The 23,939-nt window shown below is 38.6% G+C and overlaps 1 protein-coding gene across 1 annotated transcript; it reads left to right on the forward strand.

Moving 5' to 3' along the window:
- Window positions 1–1,744: 1,744 nt before the first annotated feature.
- SANBR (SANT and BTB domain regulator of CSR) lies at window positions 1,745–19,033 on the forward strand (the record flags this gene model as incomplete). The annotated part of the gene is made up of 20 exons (XM_082302342.1): window positions 1,745–1,894; window positions 3,777–3,963; window positions 7,124–7,217; window positions 8,196–8,434; window positions 9,277–9,335; window positions 9,973–10,133; window positions 10,954–11,040; window positions 11,167–11,277; window positions 13,040–13,163; window positions 13,335–13,487; window positions 13,680–13,855; window positions 14,201–14,300; window positions 15,298–15,330; window positions 15,927–16,026; window positions 17,006–17,097; window positions 17,212–17,240; window positions 17,333–17,406; window positions 18,053–18,141; window positions 18,504–18,595; window positions 18,997–19,033. 20 exons carry the CDS (start codon window positions 1,745–1,747, stop codon window positions 19,031–19,033), a joined length of 2,187 nt encoding a protein of 728 aa, XP_082158468.1.
- Window positions 19,034–23,939: the final 4,906 nt, after the last annotated feature.

Genomic DNA, 23,939 nt, shown 5'->3' on the forward strand with positions numbered 1-23,939 from the left:
CATATTTTTAAACCAGCTGCTACATGTGTATGAACTAGCACAAGAAGTCAGCTTTGTATTTGCCCCTGGTGCTGACCTGTTCTGGCCCGGTTATTTCTCCTCCTAACAGCAGAAATGGGGGATGTTCCGGGGCTGGAATGTAATTGGTACCGACATCTGTCTGCACACTGACAGAAAGAAGTCTCCACCACAGAATCACCACAGTAACACTGCTTGAAAGTGCTCTCGGCGTGAGGGATAAGGGCACAGTGACTTCAGGGACTGATCCACTTTTACCTGATAGTGGCATCTATTTTACTCGGAAGTTTTGGACTCGTATAACCTGCGAGGACCTTTCTCCTTTAGAATTGGCTATCTGGCATATTTTACAGCAGATCTCATTTAGATAGAATTGCTAAAAGGGTATGAAATTTTCTATAGGACTTGCCTTCTGCTTTGTGGCTCTTTTTCTTCTTTTTAAATCTCATGACTGTGGGAAGCAAGAATTTTCTCGGTGTGTTCTGGGCTTTCTCCTTCTGATTTAATTCAGCTGCTCTTTTGAGAGGATGAAAGCTTACAGTTACCTGCTGTGCTGATTTCTGTTTCTACCAGCAAAACAAGCAGAAAAAAGAGCTGGAACAGCTTCTGGAGGGAGAAAAAATCAGGGAGACTTTGTGTATTTTAAGCATCTTTTATTTTAGAAAAAGGGTGGTGCAAAAGAAACATCTACATATAGTGTGCTTTTAGTAACAAGTTACCAGGTGTTATCTGGGTGTATTTTCTCTCAAATTCTCTGTCATTCTTGCATTATAAGTCAAAAATTTGTGTGTGGCTTTTAAGTTCTGTTATTTATGGCATCTGTTTAAGGTACTTCAGAAAAGGTCCAAGTTGCTTTCCAAGTGTGGGTCCCTCCTGAGCTTTTTGGCTGTGTGTTACTTGAGCATGAAACTCTTGATTAATGCCTGCAGTTCTTTCCCAGCATATGCCGAAACAGTACTTTGAACTTTTACTCTGTTCCCTGGTGCTGTATATAAAATCCATTTGGAAAAAGAAAAAAAACCAAAACTAAATATAATCCTGTTTTTTAAGGTGTTTACTGCTGTCCTCATATGCGTTGTTCTGGTGTTCAGCTTGAAGCTGAGGAATAAGAGGTTTTTGGAATGGCTTATCCTGGCTAATAAGGAGTTAGGAATGTCAGGTGTTTGGGATGAGAGTTGAACGAGATTCAGGTGTTGTTTCCTGACTCCGAAATATTGATGGCTCTTAAATAGGTATCCTGGTTTGGCTTCTGAATAATGGCAATCAGGTGTGCTGAGCAGATGGGGAGAGCAAGAGAGAGCAAAGCTGAGAGTAGAAGGTTTGTGGGAACACATAACTGTGTTTGAATTTGAGTAAATTTACATTAACATGGCCCTCTGTAACTTAGGCCGTTTATTCTGAGATTGTGGGAAGCCCTTCTGTTGTGTTAGAGCACTCAGAGGTGTGATTTCCCCTCTGGAAAGAGGCACCTCAGGGGAATGGTGGATAATACCTGCTGCTCTTGGGTTGGGTTTGGTTTGGTGTGTTTTGTGCATTTGCTTCTCCCTCAGGGTTTTGTGAATATGTAAATTTTGTCGAAGAAGCCTCAGTACTTGACTTTAATGCTGTGGTAAACGCTTCCCCCAGTAATTTATGGAGTGCTGCAGGTAAAGTAGATCAAGCTTTAGCAAACCATGCAGTGAGACTTGCTAAAAACTCTTTCTCTTCTAGGCTTAAGTAGCCAAAGATGAGTCGTGGATTCTCAGAAAACAATAACTTTCCCTATGACAACAACCAAATGGTTTTGGATATGATCCTGTGTTCCCTAATTGGTGTTCCTCAGCCTATCGACTGGGACAGTGTGGCAAGGCTGGTGCCAGGATATACATCCAAAGAAGTGAGTTTACTAATAAAAGAATTTGTATGCTTTAAGCAGTGTTTTATGGAGAAGAAAACATTTCTCAGGGGAGGGAGGGAAATGGAAGTTAAGGGGTTTTTTTCTAAAGTAATTTACACCTAATTGAAAATGTTAAATGAGCAGTAGATTGGAAAGAGGTGGGGGTTTTTGTTTTGTTTCTACAGAACCTGAGTATTGAAATTAAGAAATGTATTCTGCATTTTATTTCATTAGAACTTATACAGAATAAGAATGAAAATTACTGGGAAGGAAAAATTAAAAAGTGTAATTAAAAAAGGGAGCTGTGCTACTATATTCCAAACTCCATAGCTAAGACTTGGGTGGAAAGGATGCCAGTACCCACTAACCTCATGTAGGTTGTAGTATCCTTACTAGGAAACCTAATAACTCTCTATGCTTGTTGTTATAATGCTAAACGAGGAGGATTTACAGGCCTCTATTAGGTGAAGAGTGCAGTTGTTTCTTTTTTGATCCTCCAAGATGTGGATTTTTCTTTCTCTGGTTGGAACAGAATTTGAAGAACCTCTGTATACTTCTCTTTCTGGATTGCTGAATTTCCTGGTGAAATGCCTTTTTTCTTTTTTTAATAATAATTTTGACTTTTTCATTTCTGAGAGGGTGTAAGCCAAGAAAAGAAAATGTCTTTTGCCCTTGTGAATCAGCAAAGCTGAAAGAAAACAAGCCAGTGGTCTTGACTTTCTTGCAAACCTAATCAAGTGTGTCAGCTCACATTTATAGCAGTGCTATTGGGCATTGCTATAACCTTGTATTTAGAACATAAAAATGAAGGATTGGGTGTAGAAGCTTCTGTGGAATGTTGCTGCCTTTCAAGTGCTTGGGGACGTCTCTACTGTTCACCTTTCAAAGTGCAGACAGCACTGTGCACATTAAGCAAATAAAATAACAGTATCAGTGAGCTCTCTCCTCATATTAATGAATATGATTGATTAGTACATGTCTGATTACTCTGTTTTAAAGAACTAAACGTCTCAAATATGTGGAGTCCTTGTTTAAGGCAGTTACATAAAAGCACAGATACCCCTTTATTTATCTCTTGTATGTAGTAGACTGGCATCCCAAATTGGAAAGACTGTGAATATCAGAAGGATGTCCCTGTGTGCCCCTGGCCCAAAGGGACACTGGCATGGAGCAATGTCTGTTAGTTCAACCCTAAACAAATAAATAAATAAAACCAGCTGCTAATGGAGCCCAATACCTGTGTCACGGGAAGATCACCTGTAGAATTAAGTAGATTTTATGTGCAAGTTACCTCTGCGTAGGACTTGGCTGAACGAAACCTATAATTATGACTGTGTTGGTACAAATTTGCAGAATGGAAAGACTTTCTAGTTCATCAAAAACAGGGAATGGGAGGTTTGTAGAACTGCAGTGGGAATGAAAAATTAATAGAACTGCAGTGGAAAACACCAGTCCCTTTTGTCCAAATTGGAATGGAGGTCATAAAGTAAAAGAATAATGATTGTGAACCAATTTCTGTAGCCACTCTTACTAACATTTGACCATATTTATGGTAAAAGAACTAGTTACTAAATGAGAAGTCAAATTCTCCCCATAACTTTCCCTGTTGAAAATGAGGCTTAAAATCATGGGGTTTAAGGAAATGAAAGTTGAAACAGGTTCTATCTGATTTTTTCTCTTTCTGTATTTAATTATGGTAGCTATTATTTTACTGTGTTTTTATTTACTTTCCTGATAGCACTAACTAAATAGGAAGCCTTGTAAGTTTGATATCAGTAACTGTTCATGTGCAAAAGATGTGCAATATCCATCTCAAATCATAAGTATTAAAAATGTACTGAAAGCTACTGCTTCATTGTCCTATCATTTAATCTTGTGACAGTGTGCAAAAAGGTTTGATGAACTAAAAAGCAGTGGAAGTTCACCTGTTGACAACCAGTATAATCCCCTGATGGCTGCTGGTGGGAGTCCCGTGGAAACTTTAGCTACGTACATCAAATCCTCCTTGCTCGATACACAGACAGAGTTTCAGGAGCCTGCTATTGGGCAGGATTCCATTACTATAACTGGTATGTTTTTAGTCATTCTGAAATATATTGGCTTTGATAATCAGTATGTGCATGCTTCTGTCCTGAGTGGTTAAGTCCACTCGGGAATAATAGTCATTCATCTTGGGGAAGTTTAGTATAAATGTCATGCATACAACAAGGCACTTGCCATTAGTTTAGTTTAAGAATCAATGTTTGCTTGGGTATTTTTGATAACTTGTCCTTCCAAGAGGCATGAATCCTTCTGCTGAATCCTCTATTCAGGAGTTTTGGTGGTGTGCTGTTAACCCTACAGCCATCTGAAGTCACATTAAGCAGCGTTATTAAAATAACTGGAGAGTATTGTGAGGAAGAGCTGCAGGAAGCTGAGGAGACGATCCCTCGAGGGCAAACCTTCCTCTCCCAGATAGAAGCCCTGTGTTTGACAAGGATGGGTACAGAGGAGTTGGAGCAAAATGTAGCTGAGTTGTGCTTCAAGACAGTCTTGTGTTGACATAAAATGTGTCCTAGTCAATTATGTCCCAGTAATTATATGGGCAGAAGAGGACCAAACACAATAGTTGTAAATTCAGTCACAGGACAATTAAATATTGTTAACAATTCCTTAAGTACAACTTCTGTCAGAACTTGTAATTAAATGTGTGTGTTATTCTCTGATTTTCAGTGTAAACGGAGATGTTCCAGTGACTATAGGACTTGGTAAAGGCATTGCATGAGGAATTTGCTTCAGTGATGAATAAATAATTTCTGTGTGAAAAATTAAGATGTCAGTAAAATGTTTAAACAACGTGTTCTCTGTTAAAATGTCCTTCACTGCAGCTTTCACTATCCTCTTTGCAGCAGAAAACAGCTGTTTGAACTTTGGATAAATTGTTTTTAATAACTCTAATCAAGGGATGCTATTGGAAAACTGTATATGGAGTGTCAAGACTGAAAGTGCTTCCCATCAGCTTTCAATTATATATAGTTGCATGCATGATGTGGGATAAATGCTGCTGGCACCCAAATGCTGGTTTACAGGATTAGTAGCTTCCCAGTAGGCAGTTAACGAGCTGAGTCTGCTTCTAGAACTCCTCAGACAGTTAGTGCATGTTTTCTTTCTAACAGTGTAATAATACATGTAATGACTATTAATGCACTTAAGTCCGGCAGTGTAATGTTTCCTATGACAAGATCCTAGCCTGAGATTATTCTCTGTTCTCTTTGTAGCTTTGGATAAATCATTTGCCCTGTTTATGTGTAATTTGTTGATATGAAATTAGGGTAATCAGTCTCTTTTTCTCACAGGCTTGGGTGAACTCACCTTCTTGGTATTTGTGAGGTACTCCTATATTTTAGAATTGGGGATTTGAGAAAATCCTATATGTGAATGTTTTTTGTTTAATTAATTGCTTCCTAGTGGATTTAGTCACATTAGCTTATTGTTAGGATCAATATCAATAATTTTGGGCCTGTTTGCATTTGTTTGTAGTTATGAGTAACAGCAAGAAAAAGCAAATCAGACCATAGTCATTCTGATCTGCATTCTGGTTTTGGCTGAGTTATAAAAGCTCATTTAATACTTGCTAATTATAAGGCAAACTGCTGGTAAGTCCCTCTGATTGCATTTCATGGCAATAAACAAGCACATAGGATAGCCTTTTACCCAAGGTATTTATTATAAGGTTTCAAAAGTTAATCAATCTGTAAGCTTTGGGGGGGGGGGGGGCCTAAAAAGATATGAAGCAACGTATGGTGAAGTTCAGATGTCCCCATTAATTTGGCTGTGTTGCATATTCTTGTCAGCATTATTGCCTTCAATAAATCACTTCACTGTGTTCACAAGAAACTTGTTAATATTTGCAGACAGAACTGTTTCATACCATGTATTTCCACAGTCCCTTCTTTTAAAACTCGCACCTTTGATTCCAAACCCAGGGATCCCACCTCATCTGCCTGCAGTGGGATGGCTGCCCAGAAAGCTGTGGCTTCACCAGCCCTTTCCAAGGTTTTACTGGGAGTGAATCTGTTAAGTGAATCTTCCCCTTCTCTTAAGTGGGCTCCCTCTGGTAAGGCCTTGCTAAGGCTTAACTGTGCAAGGCCTTAGGCTGCACCTTCGGAGAGTTTTGTTTCTTCTGCCTCCAGTGCAGTAATTTTGCTTTCCTGAGGGGCGTAACTGCTGTGTTCTGAGCCATATCATTTTTGTTGTCAGTCTGCTGTAGTTGTTTAGCCATAAGAAGTCTGTCTTAATCTTCTTCAGAAGAGTACAGCCTCTTACATTACGCAAGAGGGGAGAAGATGCTTCTGAACTCTTGAAATCTGAGAGAGTGGCGTAATCATGGAAAATCACCACCTTATGTGTTTTCAGTGGCAGATATGTGCCCTTCCATTGTTTAAAAAATACAATGATCCTTCTGACTTTTAAGCAAGATCATTGAAGTTTTAGATTGCAGTAATCCATTCACAGTTGGAAAAGAGATTCATTGTTTTAATCCTTGATCCAGAACTCAGTGGATGTGGTGACCTCACAAAGTTGTGTCTACTTTCCACTGCTTGTAGTGCCTTTGTGAAGATCAGCCATTTGAAGTGCATCTGTCCTTTATTCTGGGAATAACCTCCATGATGTAGCTCTAGGACCAGGCAAATTTCATGGTCTGTTCTCTTTGAACATTGTTTCACATGATCAGCAAGTTTAAGCCACGTGTGTAAGAAATTTGGCAGAAACAAACACATTCTGAGAGTCTTCTGCACTTCTTTTTGGAAGCTGCTGATTTCCAAAGCTGGCACATGATGGGTAAGGAGTGGGATAGGTCTCAAGTTATGGCCTGGCAGAAGCTTTGATGTGGCAGGGTCTTAGGAGCCACATCCCACAAAGCAGACAAGAAGAGCTAAAGGGATGGGTCGCATTCCCAGAAGGAAGTGCTGAAGGCTGAGTCTTAAGCTCTGTGTTGAGCTGGGAGTGATCTGGGTTTGTAGCCAAGTGTCTGGGCAACCCAGCAATGCTGCTGCTGTGAGTTCCCAGTGTATGGCACTCAGAGCAGGAATCTGGATTGTTTAGTAGCCCTTATGGAAACAGATTTGTTCCTAGCTGTGTGCCATTACTCCACCATGACAGCCGTATTTCAGTTGCATTTCCAAGATGCTGAAGAGCAAAAGTTGAGGAATTTTTGTTCTAATGCAGCCTTTTTTCCTTACATTGAAGGAAGGCCCAGTGCAGCCTCCACAAGGAGTTGTTCTTCAGAATCTGAGAAAGGTCCTGTACATAGCAGTGGAGAAAGCACTGACGAAACCCAGGGGTAAGAAAAGCTTTGTGTGTTTGTTATCTAGGGGCTTGTAGAACTGACAGGAAGATGTCTAAATTGCTCGTATTTTTCTACTACCAGAAAGAAAATAGCTGGAAACATCCTAATAAATGCTGTAAGAAATCTGGAAACCTTCCATTGCTACAGAAATACAAGGAGTTGGTTTGAGAATGTGTTGTGTGCAGTAAGATATAAATCTGTGCATAGTGTTCCTCTGGGTGATTGATCACAGCTGGGGCAGGAATGGGAAACATACCTGATTTTAAAAAGGAATGAAACAAGATTGATGCTCAATTACACTTAAAAAAATATTCTGTGAGCACAGATTTGTCCTGTATAAAATCAGGAAAAGAAAGCTGTAAATGAAGAATTTCCCCATGAATTCAAATAGCCATCCAGGTCACTTTCATTCCATCACATCCCTGTTTTTCATACTGTGTAAGTATGCATAAAATAATGTCTGTTTGAAACCTAAGCATCTCTCTGTAAAGATGGCATTTACTGATTCTAGCTTTGAGCTTTTCTTAAGAAATAGACATTTTAATGTACAGTAAACCAATCTTAATATCCACAGATGAAAATTGCTGTTATTGTCCCTGGTGCCTCCGTAGCTTAGGCATCTATATCTGGTTACTCTTTTAATAAAATTAAGAAGGGAGAACAAATAAGTTCTCCATATAATTCAGGTTGCATCCTATAACAGAGGTGACCAAATTGTGGAATGGAGCTAGAAATTTTCTATTTCTGCGCCCTCAATTAAATCACTGTCATTATCTGTAGGAGATATGCATCTGTCTTCTTCACCTATCCGACAATAGTTTCTATTAATAGTTAATAGCTGCACTTTGTTTTCCCTCTGTCAATGAAACCCTGTTGGTGACATCAGTGTTGCAATGCGTGATCCAGAGTTGGACATGAGTGTCCTAATTGGCTTAGGCTCCTAATTTGCTTTGCGCCTTTTTTTCTTTTGAGGCCAAATATGGTGATCCATGTGTGTGATGAAGCCAAAAACCTCAAAGAAGATTTTGTGTGTCCTCGAGACCTTTTGATTTCAGAGATGAAATACTTTGCTGAGTACCTGTCAGTGGATGCCCAGCGCTGGGAGGAGGTGGACATTTCCGTGCACTGTGATGTTCACATCTTTGACTGGCTGATTAGATACGTCAAAAGGAACTCTAAGGAGTCTGAGGCTAATGAAATGCCCACTTTAGGTAAAAGTAGATAATTTCTTGTAGGTTCATTATGTTCTGTACTAATTGAAGATGAATGGGTTTGATGCAGTTCAGCCCCAGCTGGTTTGTTTTTGACTGTTGTCATTTGTTATAGAAGTGTTGCAACAGAGATCTTGTGGTCATTTCAGCAGATGTCTGCTTTGCCAGCACTGACAGCTTTGAGGAAACATGTTGAAAGTTGAAGCAATAAAAAAACCCTAATATATTTTGGGATGTGATGTTTTTAATTAAGAGTCTTCAGACCTCTTCTGACCAAGGACAGGGTGGTAGATTTAAAATGCTGATGATTGGTTTGTTTGTTTCTCCTCTGCTCCCTGTTAGTACAATTGCAACGTTTTCTGCAATTTCAATGCAATCCAATACAATGATAGAAGAGCCTTTGCCTTTATGGATTTTGAGGCAAGTTTTAAATTTTTAAATGAGCCTTTGCTACCATTTAAAAAGATACAACTTTCTTCTCTTGGTTTGTTTGTAACTTGCAATGCAAAGATTATGTTGAGAAAATCTCAGCTGGGTGTGATGGCTACAGATAGAAGTTAATCTTGTGTAATTGTTTAGTCATTGTATCCCTATGAAGCCTCCTTCTCCAATTCTAATAGATTCCAGATTGTTATAGTTGTACTCTGACCACTGAAATGGTAAACCAAAAGTTTGCTTCTTAAGGTGGTTAAAAGGTTCTGGATACTAGAAGATGGAATGACAGGTTGATTGCTAAAATAATCACTAACACAGATGTTAAATATGAAGAGGGAGGGATGTGATACAAAACTACAAAAAAAAAATCATGTAAAAAGCCCCACCGTTTTTCTGTTTCCTTTTAGAGCCATCAAATGTCATATCAATCCTTATTTCTTCTGAGTTTTTGAAGATGGATTCATTAGTAAGTATTAAAAAAGATTGATTTTCTGGCTTGAGGGCACAGTTAACTACCAGGTGTCTTAACTGCTTGTTTGTTGTGCTTTGGCTGTTATGTAAACAGGTGCTGCAATGAGAACACTTTGAGATTTTTACTACCTTTCTTATTCAGTGCAGTTATCAAATATTTACAGAATCTCAGTGCAGTAAAACTTAGAGTAAGTTACTTCTAAATGTGATGGTGTGATCTGGAGTGCTTGTTTTATATCCTTTTTACATGAATGACACTTCTGCAATTTAGGATCTGATTTTCCAGTTCTGTATAAGGAGTATCTGCTGACTTTGTTAAAATGTTTGTCAGAAGTTCTGTCTTTGGGGTGACCCACAGTAAAGGACAGCTGTTGAAGTTGAGATCCATGTGTTTTGTGGTTCTATTTTAACAATTGGAAGGTTACTGAAATTTTTGGAGGAGAACATAAACTAAGTCATGTTAATTCAGCGTCCCCTTTAGGCAAATCTGAAGCTTGCTTTTTATTTTTAAGTCAAACTGAAGTAGTTTTCCAAATCACCACACTCTAAAAAAAAAAAAAAAAACTTGAAGTGATTAGTATGAGGGTTTTTTGTCTAGAATTCCTTAACATTCATATTTCTATTTTTCCTAGGTAGAAAAATGTATTCATTATTGTCACAAAAATATGAATGCTATTGTAGCCACACCGTGTAACATGAACTGTATCAACGCTAATCTTGTTACACACATTGCTGATCTCTTCAGGCACAATGAAGTGGAAGAGCTGAAGGACAAAAGAGACAAATTTAAGAGGTAACTTTTTTTTGCCCTGTAGTACACTACTGAAGTGCTGTTGAGCTTTGGGATAATATTTTGTAACTGCTAAGGCTGTGGAGTTTGAAATTATATATTATATAGATATTCTCATGTAATGTATTTTTCATGCAGAATTATAATGGTGTGACTCCAGAATTTGATATTTAACATTATGAGCAAAAGGAAAGAGCTTTTATAGGAAATGAGCAAAAGGAGAGGCCGCACTAGGAGCATGGCATGGGCGAATTATTCATGAATTCTCACATGGGAGTCAGGATTAGAGTGAGAAACCTTTTATGAGATGACATGCTCCTAATTGGTAGGGAATGGTTTGGCTTCAGCATCCTGTGAACTCAAGATATTTAGACTTAGAATTCAGGATGGCTGGGAGGCTGAATAGTTGTGCTGGAATGCTCTTTCATACATCAGGACTCCAGCTTAGTGTGGAGATAAGGGCCAATTACTGGAGTACAGACTGACAGATAAGCAAGGTGAAAGTAAGGGAGGTCTTTAGTCAGTAGGGATGAAGGCTTACTTTTAGAATGAAGTGCAATTTCACAGCAATATTTACTAGTAAAAGGTCTGGTAGAAGCTGGCAGTTTATATTGGCAAGCAATATAATAAAGGGGAAAAAATCAAAGTATCTCTTTTGTCATGCCTGTGTAAAGATGAGATGAACAGCATAATTAAAAGGACAATTATATTAAAAGATTCTGAGAGTGGCTTTGCTTGTCAGAATGTAGTTGTTAATCTCACTATGCATAAAGCAATTCTCAGTTTTTTTCTAATGGGTGAGCTGTGTTGCTGTCATTAATAGTAAACTTTTCTGCAAGAAGATTGAGAGACTGTTTGATCCAGAGTATGTAAATCCAGATTCTAGAGGAAATGCAGCAACATTATACAGGTATGGTGTTTCTTCATTGCTATTTCAATAGCAAGGACAGTCCCTGTGTTTAGAGGTCCTGCTCTTACTCCAGTGCTTTCTTTCCTTCCTTCTCTCTTCTTTTTTCTTTTTTTTTTTTTGATCTAGGTGTTGTTTATGTAAAAAGCTGCTAACTAAAGAAACTGAAAGGAGAATTCCCTGTGTGCCAGGAAAAATCAACATAGACCAACATGGGAATATTGTCTATGTTCATATAAGGTAGTGAATATATACATATTTTTTTATACATAAAATGTTTCTTCAACTCTATGATTTTGGGTGATTTTAGAAGTACTGCATGCTCAGACACATTACAAAATTAAGTCGTAGATATGTGAAGAGTGTATGAAATGTCTCAACTCCTTGTATTACCTAGAAAAAAATTAAACCAGAGGGGTGTGATTATGATGATGTACTACTGAAATTCATTCAGCAGTGCTGCTGCTGAATGGAAATGGGAAAACTGCAGCCATGATTACTGGGAGGGCTATTTTGGGTTGCACTGCTTTAAATAGAAAATACTCAGCTAATTCTTTCATCAGATGGTTTTAAGATGTGTGTGGTTGATGACAGATTGAATTAAATGCTGCATTTCTGCAAGGTTTGTTAGTGAAGGATAGACCCCACCATGCCAGTAAAGAGAGGCTAAAGAGAATTTTCTAGACTGACTTTATACTGTCAAATCAAATGCTCAACCTGCTTAAAGACTGCTATAAATAAACTTTGCCAATTGTTTTTCTGTTCCTGGAGTATTTGTCAGAGGAGCCTGCAGGACCTGTTCTGTGTGTAAGCCTGATTCGTTTGGCACAAATGTGTAATTGAATTTTGTCTGTCTGATCCATGGCTGTGAACAGCTGGATTCTCCTGTTAATGAAGATCAGTCCATGATCAGCTGCTGTTCCCTCCCTCCCCACAGGCCCCCTTCAAGGAGGATGGTGGGAGATTAATGACAGGAGACCTTTCTCATCAGATTCATTTTGTTCAGAACAACCCAAACAGTTCCATATCATCTCCCACCAGTTATTCCAAGGTGTGGGATAAGTTTTGTCACAATCTAAATAGAACCAAATCTTGTGCCCTTGTCCTGACCTATTTAAGATCACTGCTGATTAGTCACGTAAAATTCATTAATTGTATTACTTCACTTAAGCTGAGTGTATGTAGCTGCTCTGCAATTCCCAGCAGATATATGTGCAGGGCTTTAAAGTTACTCAGAGGATTATCCAGATTCTTATTCTCTGCCTTGTGCTACTTGTGATGCTTTGCTACACAGAATATGTTTACTGAGAAGTGATGCTGGCCACTAATGAATTCAGGCTCAGGAGTTAATACAATTCTATCTTTAATGATTTAAAAATAGGTTTCTATTTATTGGTCCTCTGATGGTGCCTAGAACTAACTTTTGACTGGAAGTAGTGCTTTCTTAGTCTAGGCTAGGCGCATATATAACAAAAGTTATTCAGGCTAGGGCTTAAAATTGGGGGGAAAATGTTATCTGCTCTTTCTGAAGATAACATACCCCACTGCAAGTTGCATATTCTCTTTTGAGTTCTGAAGAGGTGTGTCTTATTTGATCACAAGGAAGAAACAAAGTCCTGTATTTTTTAGACTAGAACTGTCAGGTATGGACCTTCATCAAAAGGGCATGAGCTTGTGTTTTGAAACTGTATTTCTTAGTTAAGTAATTACTGTTGCAGTGCAAATACATAGAAGATGTTAATCTTAGCTTATAAATTTGCAGTATATGGCTCTTGAGATGAATCCAGCTGTAATTCTTGGTTACGAGTGAGTTTAGGATGTTGTGAAAGAACAAAGGTTCTTCTGTCATGCTCTGAATTTAATAATCATTGTCTCACATTGTACCCTTCCGGTTGTAACTCTGCTGTAGGCTTTTCACCAGTGTGTTTTCTGCTCGTTCTCCACCTCATGGTTCTGGCAGCAGGATTGAAACACGGTCATGACTGATGCTTTGCTTTTTCAGAGACAAAACCTGGGAAGTCCATGAGTATTTAATTTGCCTTCATGAGGAGTTGAAATCCTGGCGAGATGTTTACTGGCGTCTTTGGGGGACTGTCAATTGGTTGACCTGCTCAAGATGTAACCAGGTTAGCGTCGTTTCACTTTGGCTTGTGGTGGGTGACTTTTGGAGGGTGAAGAAGGGATTAAAGCAGTTTGGAAAATATGTGGTAATAAAGCTTGGTATGCATTCTTTACAGTGCAAAATTTTTACTTCCATAGGTCATCTCACCCCTCTCTCTCTCTTTTTTCTAATGTAGTCTTTCCTGTGCACTGAATTCTCCCACTGCCAGTACCATTCGCAGCCAGTCCTTTATCCAGGTGTAGCAAGTGCTCTGGGCTCGACTGGCACAGGAGTGTATCCCTGTTGTAACCAAAAAGTTCTTCGGTTTGACCCTACAACCCTCCCAAAGGTACTTCAATACCAGCTCTCTTTTAAAAGAGCATAACACATAGTGGGGGGGAAAAAAATGTGTGTTAGGAAAATGGATCTCCTTCCAAAATAAGGATTGTAATTCAAAACTTGAACTTTTGTTATTATACTTGCTGAAATTAGTTCTTCCCATTAACTCCAATATTTGATCTTCTGTCTCTGTGTACTGCAGGGCTGCAAAGTGAGGGATCACATGGTGGAGTTACCTCCAGAAAGTGAAGATGGGGATACTTTGCCATCTCAAAGTGAAGGTGGGGATGCTTTGCCATCTCAAACGACTCAGATCTTGAATGATCTGCTGCATCATAGAGATGTTATCGTTGTTCCTTTCACTAAGGATGAGAATAGGTAAGAACATTGTATTGTGTTACTGAAATAACTTAGCCTTCAACAGTGAACACGTGTGCTTGTTATATTTGAGTTCTCTCCCATTTCAAAATGAGTCATAGGACTTTCTAAGGGTAACTTATTTTTGGTTGTTTACTTGGAAATTGGGAAGTGAAGAACAAATACTTTTTCCTTTTATTTTTCAAGCAGGCATTTAGTCATTCATAAGCAATCACTCATATCTTTATATATTAATGTGTTGCTATTGAAATGCTATGTGGCTGACTGATACGTGTTGAGTGAATTGAGACTGATTCTGAAGTTGTGGAATAGAAAATATTTTTGGTTTATGTATTTCTCTCTAAGTGATTCTGGTATTGGGCTCAGTGATGACAAAGGCCTTGAATGTGATGTGCTTGTAGAACCAAATACACCGTGGGGCCCCAAAACTGGAGAAATCAATGCTGTGAGTGCTGATGCTTTTCCTTCCTTCTTTCTAATAATGAGGATTCTTTGAAGAAGTTGTTGAACAAGTTTTAATAAATAATCCCCATACATTGTTGGAGGAAGAAGCACACTGCTGGGCATTGCAGGATAACATAGGTACAAAATACCTGGTTGGTGAAAAGGCAAACCTTTTCCCATGTCTGCTGGAAATATTTCAGTATATAAGAGGGAGTTTCCTTATGTCTGGTGCTTTCCCCACCCCATTCTCAAATTGATGATATTTAAGGATCCAGTCAAGCTGTAAAGTACATTGTGTGGCAAATGTTTAAGTAATTGCTGCCTTGGTTTTGTCTGCTGATGTATCTGAGGTTCTCCATGACTGCTGCAAGTCCACAAAAGATGACCAGCAGCTTGGGTTGTGTTTTGGTTGAGGTTGGTTGGTTTGGGGGTTTTTTCCCTTTCAAGATGTGCAAGATTTTACTTTCCACAGCAAGTCAACAGAGATACTTTCTAAGGCATATTTAAGGAAACTGATATGATAATACCTCTCGTTTAAAGACAACGTTCATGCAATGATAAGTTTCTGAAGTTCTGGAACTTCTGATAACTTAGTGATACTGATGGTAGCACAATGCTGTTGACTCCATGAGAGTTTCAGAGTATCAGAAGTTCTCCCACTATTTAATTTAATCTCTGTAACAACAAGGTACGTAACTTCCCTCCTGTCCTGGACTGATTTTCCATCAAAAAATCAGCTGTAGACATTTTTAATGCTAAGCTTAGGCACACTAGAACATGAATTGGCTGCATTTAATTGGTCACCGGTTTGCATCCTGCTTGGGTTTAGTCATTCCACCAAAATTTAAACTTTAAGATGGGAGGAGGCCTGGGAGTTACCAGTGTAGAGTGCTGTACTATAACATACCACCCCTATTTTTAGAATTCATCTCACTTTTTCATTCTAATTATTTTTGGCTTGTTAACTTATATGCCTTTCTCTCTCTTTGTGACTACAGTTTTTGTCTCTGAAGAACTGGACTTTGCAGCTGGTTAGTAAAATACTTATTAATTTAAATATTTGGTCTTCTGTACTAACAGAGAACTAGCTTTGATTATCATTTGCTAGCTAATGAGACAGAAGTTGCATTTCCTTGCTTTTGCTTTACTTCAGGTGTTGCAGTATAGCAACAGTTTTTACAAGAAGTGTGAAGTACTACTTTGGCCTTAATAGAAATCAAAAATTCCTTAAATGTTTTTATAAGTGACAACAGCCCAACTAGAACTGCACGCATGAGTTATTAATAATTTTTTAGGCTGACAGAAACATAACTCAAAATCCAAGGTTTTGAGTATCTGTCTCTGTTGGCTGGTCTGAGGTGCTTCATGTCTTCATTGTTAAGCTTCCTCATTACTAGGCATCCATTATCACTTAATTTAGATACATGTGTATATTCAAGCAATGCAAACATCACATTCCTGAACATTTCCATAATTCCATGCTGAGCTGTTAGGAATTGTTCACTGTTACATCACTGAGATAGGGAACTCTGTTGGATATCAGCTCCTGCAAGAGAGATTTAATATGTATCATTTAATAGAAACCCAGCCTCACTTTTAATCCCTGGCTTCTCCTGGTGTTGATTAGAAACAGCAATCACTGTTATCTGAAGAGGAGGAGTACACCACTGGCTCAGAGGTCACTGAGGATGAAGTGGGGGATGAAGAAGAAGTGTGCAAGAAACCAGGTACAGCAAGTTTTTACAGTCCTCCTTTCTGGAGTTACCAGATAGGGATTTGAGGCAGCAGAAGTCCTCTCTAGGGAGATTTTGAACATTAGCTGTTTTGAAATTAAAAACCAGTGTTACTTGAATTTTATTTCTAGTTTTTCTGTGGTTAGGTACAAATTACTCCACTGCTCAGTGCCATCAAAAATCACTGGCAAACAAGGAAATCTGCAGCTATTCATGTCTGAGAAGTCCTTGGAGTTATCAAGCACTTATTTTGCAGGAAACTATGAAATTAATGAAATTTCATGTAATAACTGTTGGAAGAAAAGGCAGCAATTACACGACTGCTTTTACATGCAAAAAAAATTTTGCAGAATATTCTTTTGATTACATAGAGGAATGACTGGTTAATGTGGCTAAAATTGTGTCTGCACTGAAGCTAAACTTTTTATGGTCTAGAAAGATTTTTATTCTTTTTTTAACGTGATAATGGTTTTAGGAACATGGAAAACCAAAAAGCAACTTTTTACCCTGCTGATGATTCATTCACACAGAGGCAGTTTTTGTTCTTTTTGACTTTACTCAAAGGGTATGGATTTGTACCAGCGTGTTAAAAAAAAAAAAAATCAAATTTGAAAGAAAATTTTTGTCCTTTAAATTTAAAGTTGTTTGATCTGATATTGTTTAGAATTTATTCATTTAATTATTATGGTCCAGAATGTAGGTTGTATGTGTACTTACTTTTAAATGTAAAAAATTTATGCTGTTATGTGTAACCACTCTGCATTTTAAATACATACTTGAGTTTCTGTATACTTCTCATAGAAAAGCATTTGAGTAATGTGTGTTAGCATGCCTGCAACACTAATAAAAGGAAAACAGCCTGTTAATTTACACTATTTGTTAAGAAACAGAGGGGAAAAAATACTTCAGCAGCTCTGTAGTTGAGAAATTCCAAGTATCTGAGGGTATGAATAGATATTTCTTCCATTAGCAGGGAGAAAGGAGAAATTAAAGAAATCCTACAGGCACCCAAAGAAAGTGGTTTCTTCACCCAGTGTTCAGAAAAAGGAGAAGCTGTCTGACAAGGTAAAATCACAGCTGTGAATCCAGGCTCTCTGGTTGGGTTAATAATGAGGAATTCTCTCTAAGTTTTGGACTTGACCTTAAAACACTTTTAATGTGGTTTTCTTTCTTCGACAGTCAAGTTCCCGAGATGCATCTCCGTTCATGTAAGTCATTTTCAAAGGCCTTGAGAACACGTTTTAGTATCTCCCTCTTTGTAAGCTGTTATGATAACAGGGTGTGCACCTTTCTCTTCCAGTGTGAGCATGCAGCAGAACAAATGGGACGCCTCCAGGTCCCTGAGATTCAACCAAGATGCTCAAAGAGAAGATGGTCTGTTCCTGCATGAGTTTAGCTTTCCTAAAGTTAATATTATGCAAAGAAAATGATTCAGCTAATTTCTTTAAAATATAGCTAGTTACGCCCCTTTAGGGTGAATTTAATCTCAGACACAGCAGTGGGGTTTGGGGATTTTGTGTGATTTATGTGCTTTATTTGGAATATCAGCACATAACCTACAGAGATTATAGCTGTGTCATCTCATGATTATAAAAGTATGCAGATATTTTTTCCTGCATACCTGTGGCATTTGTTGTCTGTGCAGATAAACAGAGAAACATCCACTTCTATCTCTTTCACAGTCTCTCTGACTAAAAATATTCAGAATTGTATTAATTTGTTCTGCCTTTTTTTAATTTCTCCTGAGACTCTTGTGCAATTTTGCTGTTTTGGAAACCTCAGCCTCAAAACCATTTCCAGAGATTTTGATCTCAGTGTAGTGCCTCAGGCTGATTCTGGTATCTGCCAAGGCTGCTGAGGCTACATCCTGCATCAGGGTTGAGGGTCTTGGGTGTTCAAGATTTTTATATGAACTGAAAAAAATTACAGATCCAGTATCACTAAAGTCTGTGTCTAATCCTCCTTGTACTCAATAGCAAGGAAGAATGCTGTTCTAAATAACCTTTCTTATTTCTGGCAGATCAGAGAAGAATGTCTGAGATCACAGGGCACTTAATAAAAATGAGACTGGGAGACCTTGAACGAGTCAAGTCCAAAGACAGCAAAGAAGTAAGATTTGTCCTGGCAAAATGTAGTGATTACAGAGCTGAAGTGAGCCTTGGTTAGCAAAAATATTAAATACAAATCAAAATAACATCTATTCAATACTTAAGCTTAAGAATGAATTTTATCAATCTTCATTTTGTTCCAAGCATGATTTTTTGAGGATTATAGTTTAAAATAGTATTTAAAGTTTACTGCCTCTAAAAACTGCTCATGGGAAATAGAATGGGGTTAAAAAATGCAGTACTGGGCTGTGGTAATGGACAAAAGAATGCCATAGGTTCTGCTGACTTTTAGTGATTTTTATGGAAAGTCACTGATTACACTGAAGTCATGTCAAAACTTGATTATTTTTTTCTGGATTCCAGTATGCAGGAGGCATTTATTCTAGACTTGAAGCTCAGATAAAAGCCTCAGCGCAGGTCAGTGCACGACAAAGCAATGCTGAGAAGAATCCCAGGTAAGATTTTAAATAACAGCAAGAAAAACTCAGGGATTTTGGGGGTGTGGGGTGGTGGGTGTTTAAAGAAAAACACACCTCATTTCACACATGCTTCTTATGGATCAGCTTCCACCAGGTTAAGCTCTCTGAGGTGTGAAAGCTTCCCTTTGCCTCCCAGTAGAGCTGGGAGAATGACACGCTTGGAGCCATGCTGGGGGGAGGTTCACTGCAGCTCCAACATCATTTCTTTTTGTGAAATTGTGGAAAACCGGAAAAGTCTTGGCTAAGGCTTTTGGCCTGTTCTTTGCCACCTTGTAAAACAAAACCAAAAAAACCCCACACCTCAAAAACCTGCATTAATCATGTAAAAAACCCAACATTAACAATGTAAATATGTTTCTTGTGTGTTTCTAACCCAGGTCAAAAGCCCGTTTTGGTCCAGGCCGTCCCACATAAGGAGTCATGGACACACTTTAGTCAGAACTCATTCTTGCTTCCTGAAACTCCGCTGCACTCTGCCAGGTGGAGAATGCACATCTCTGAAAGCTTTCCAGTGACTTATTTATTACTTTAAGCCTTGTAAATTATTTTGTGCTATAAATGAATGCAAACTCAATAAGGTCTGTACTTATTTTAATTGTAAATATACTGTTTCTTAAATTTAAATTTAATTGCTTTTTTTAGGCTACTGCGTTAAGTTGCATAGAAAATAATATTTTATAAATCTACAAAATTAAATTATCAGACTAACTTTATTTATGGGGGAAGACACAAATATGCCTTTTGGTATGCTAGAAATACTGAAAAGGAAAAAGCAAGACTACTGAATTCTGAATGCAGTCAGCAGCATTAACCAAGTCTCCTCGTGTATTTATATTGTGTTGTATTTAATGGTACATTTTAGGTCAGTCTTCTGGGGATTTGCATTTAAAGTCCATGACAATAGCTGTGACTTAGACTAGTTTAAGCAAAATTTCATGCAGTTCTGAGGCTTCCTTGTGTACATCACACAATGCCCACTCCTCTGAAGGTGGGTAGCAGGTAGGGACTAGACCTCCAAAGATGCTCTCAGTGCCATGATGGTGCAGCATTGCATCTTGCATGTGAACCACTTGCTTTTCTTGTATATGAAATCTATACCCATCCCTATTCCTGACCCCCTCCTGCACGGGACAGTGCTTTGTTCCCTTCTAAAACCCAAACCTTAGGATGCAAAGCAGTTCTAATTGATGCTACGCCACTAAATTTCTGAGCAGATCCATTACTGATTCTGCATCTTTCAATGGAGATGTATCATTACAAAGGCTTGTGCATGTAGATCTTTTGGGTCTAGTTACTCCCTGAAACTTGCCTGATTAATACTGTTTAGAAGTCAGATGCACTTTCAAGTTCTGTATTTGGAGCAATAGAATACAAATCCAGGGCTGCCAAAATGAAATAACTTGTCTAGAAAATGTGTTGCATATTAGCAAAGAAAATGGCAATAATAATAATAATAATAATGGCTGAATTCAAGGAAACATGTTCTGACTTTTTGAAACAGGTAGAAAGAGCGCTCAGGGAAAGCTTATTCCAGCTCCTGGCTGTACAGCAAATTGTGAGTTTTGGAATTAAGTCAGCAAGATCCTGGGTGGGAGGGCGGGGTGGGGTAAGGAGAGGGCGATTTGTTTAAATGCTCTTCTCTCCATTTGGGTTTTTTTGTTTGTCTTGTTTCTTGATGATTTTTGGTAAGTGTTAGAAGACTAGGATAGCAATACTTGAAAATACTGCTGTCAAGGTGAAAGATTTTTACTGAAACACTTAAAAATCAGTGTTACTTGTGTATTTTGTCCAATGCTGTAGCAAATCTGGAGCCCAGTGAAACCAACAAGCAAAGTGGGTTTTCAGTGGCTTTGATTTCGGGCAGGAGCGGTAACTTTGCAGAGTGCTTTAATCTGTATCAAATAAATAAGGTTTTGTGAATGCCTCAGGCCTGTTTGCAAGTACTAAGGCAGTTTGAAGCACTTGTAGTCAATATTGGAAAACTAATTGTTGTTTGTTGAAAGTATTATAACATCCATCAGGTATGAAAATGCAGTAGAAAAAGTGTTTTGCTACAATTTTGTGACTTCTGATAGAGGATTGTTCCAAATTCCCATGGTAAACCTGGCTATGAAAGTTGCAGGCTGCATGTGTGTGTTTAGTTTTCATACAACTACTGACTAGAAGAGAAAGGAAAATTCTGCTGGTTTTGTTCTGTGGGGAAAGTGCAAGTTCTATGTGCCAGTATTGTTTTGCTCAAAAATATTTTTGAGCATATACAAATAATATCCATGATGTGCAGTCATATCTTTTTTCCCCATGCCAACCACCTTGAATTTTTATCTTGTATTAATTTTGAAAATTTGTCTTGGTTTAATGGAAATAAACATTATTAATTTAAGAAGTGTGTGAGTTCTTTATAGATGCTTTTAAGAACTAAGTATGTGCATAAATATTGTTTGATGGTCTCAGTCATGCATGTGTATTTGTGATTAAATTGCAGCATCCTCATACAGGCTTTTTATCTGTCAAGAACAGGATATCATTAAATGCAGAGCTATTCCAAATCTACAAGAACTTAAAAGAATTTTTATCTTCATCAAGTTTTGGAGCTGGGTTAAAAATTCCTGAGTGAGCTGCCCTACACCTGACCCAAGTATGCAAAATGTCAGAATAAGCTATGTTTAAAAAAAACCATTTAACTTTGCTTTGTACTGCCACAGTGCAGATTGTACCATTTAAACAATCTGTTAAATCTGTGAATACGATTAGTTTTCATGATTCTGTTTCTAGGAATTGCTGTATGGATGTCTTGGGTGTCCTGTATTTGTGCAGTTGGTGTATTGGGAAGGCTGCAGTGTACATCCTGCTGTCACATGTGGGTATAAACGAACTTACTGCACTCTGGAGCTGTGGCTGTTCCCTGCATGCCCAGAAATCTTGGAGAAAGGGACAGAATTTTAGATTCAGTGATGGCTCCAAGGGAAAAAGATGTCGTGTTAGGAGAAGTGTGGACATATGGTTGCCCCAGTCTATGAATAGCGTGGGCATGTTTGATATGACTGAGTAACACCTTCTCTTGGCCAGAAGGGAATCAATTTTTAAAAAAATCATTGTTTTCTGTTCTTCTTGAGTGTGCAGACATATGGGATTGTGTTGGGAAACTGGTCCTGTGCATCAGATGTTTGCTTGAGCCACTGTATGGAGTTTCTGCTTCCATTTAGGCACCTCCCTCCCTACTCTAGGGCAATGTAACACCTTAAGTTATTCCTGATGTTCAAGAGAGCAGCACACACAGACCCTGCAGACATTCCTCCTGCAGCTCAGTGAAAACTAACCTTCATGAACTGTACCACTGTGTTCTGAGCTTCTTCCTCTATTTCTTAACAGTTATAGAGTCACAGAATCCTTTAGGTTGGAAAAGACCTCCAAGGTTGAGTTCTATTTTTGAGGAGGTAAAGAAGACTTGACTTATGCTAAATTTATCTTATCATAGGAATAGATTCACTGCTGAATCCGCTCCTGGCTGTATCTATAAACAAAAGCAGCCCAAGGCTTTTCCAGGCTTGAGGCCAAGTGACAGGCTGTGTCCCTGAGGTCAGTGTCTTGTCCTGTCTTTGGGCAGCACAATGGTGGAGGCTGAAGGATCCATCAGCTCGTTGGAAAGCTACAGCAAGTGGCAAAGTTTAACAGGACTGTGAGCTCCTCTACTTTGGGAATCATAGGGGCATTGAAGGCTAGTTTTTGGGAGGTGCTGCTGTTGTTCTGGACCAAGACCCTCACAGCAAAACCAGTGTTGCAGTTTCCAAAGAGAGAATTAACAGAGTAGTGCTGCATGTCAGAGCAGTTTTCATTCTACACCTGCCTGTATGGGTTTGTGTACACTAGAGGCCTCCTTCCTTCAGCTTTTGGGCTGCTTCCCCATGGATAATGTGGGAGGTGTTGCTGGAGTTTGATCCTCTAAGGTCTTGTGCCACCTCTCATGGCTGAGCTTCCAGCTCTCTGGGAAGCCTCTTGCTAACAGAGCTCCCAGAGCACACTGAGGCTGCATTGCCTTCCCTCTGGTTTGGAATATCCAAAAGTAAGTCTTCTTCAATGGATTAAGGCTTCCAGCATGTGAATATTTCCAGTGGTCAAGAGGCTTGGTGCCTAGAAGTTTTTGGTACAAATATCAGATTATGTAGGCTCTGGCCTGGCTGCAATAGCCCAAAGGTGTTCGGTGAATGAGGTAAGGAAAATTCTTTTCCTTTTTCCTCTTCACAAGAGGCATTTTGTGCACAGACCTGCCTTCCTATTTTGGCATATAAACTTGCAAAGGCTTGGCCAGCATGGACATGGGGAACAATTAGCTCAGGGAGGAAAATTACCTACCTGAGAATGGCACCAGCAATAAATAACACCACTGAAGGCATAATCACTGCTGCATGTGGCCTTTGTTCAAAATTCACGATGCCCATGCTTGAACTTCTGTAAATATTTCTTTAATTGCTTCTGTTTGAGTTGCTCCCACATTTCAATTATTCAAGGCTAGGACAGCACAATGGTAATTTTATTTTTAGTTGTTATATGCAATTTTATTGTATTTTGTGTTCTTGTTCAGCCTACAGTAATTACTTTAGTATCCACGGTGACTAAACATGCTGGCACAATCACAAAAAGACCTTGGGCTGGCAGCAGTTTCCTTTCTGTGTAATCAGTTGCTCCTTCCAATTAAAGGTATATTTACCTACATGGGATACATTGATTCATGTAGTTTGTTTCCATCATTTGTAATCTTTGATGTTCTCTAGGAGCTTGAAATATTGGTGGTTTGGGGATTTTTTTTTTTTAGGTAACTTCATTGAAGTAAAAAGTTTTAGCTGCCTGCTAAACTTATTTTCAGTGTATAGTATCTGTAAAATACTAGACATGCTTCAGAGGTGTCTGCTTTCATCACATCAGTTAGTAATCAGTTTTCAAACAGGAATTCTGTGTTTATTCCTTGTGGAACAGAGCTATGTGAAGATACTCCACCATCATTACGAGATCAAAAGGGGCAATGCTGCTCCCTTTGGCTTTTAACACCCCGTTAATTTTCTTTCCCAGAGAATATGTACATTTCTCTCACGTTGGCCAGGACATCTTGCTAGTTTATTCTCATGTCTAGTTGGAATGTTAAAATAAAAATGCACTTGTCACATTTTGTGTTACAGCAGAAATGTGAATTTCCTTGTTGGTTTATTTTTTTATTGCCCAAAAGGACTTTGATCTCACAAGCTGAAAATGATAAGCACGTTATATAATTTGTGGGTTGCTCTCTGAGGCTTATTCCGGTCTTGTTCTCGGTGAAGCATTTGTCAGG

This window comes from Coloeus monedula, assembly GCF_965178545.1.
Source record: "Coloeus monedula genome assembly, chromosome: 2".
Taxonomy (NCBI): domain Eukaryota; kingdom Metazoa; phylum Chordata; class Aves; order Passeriformes; family Corvidae; genus Coloeus; species Coloeus monedula.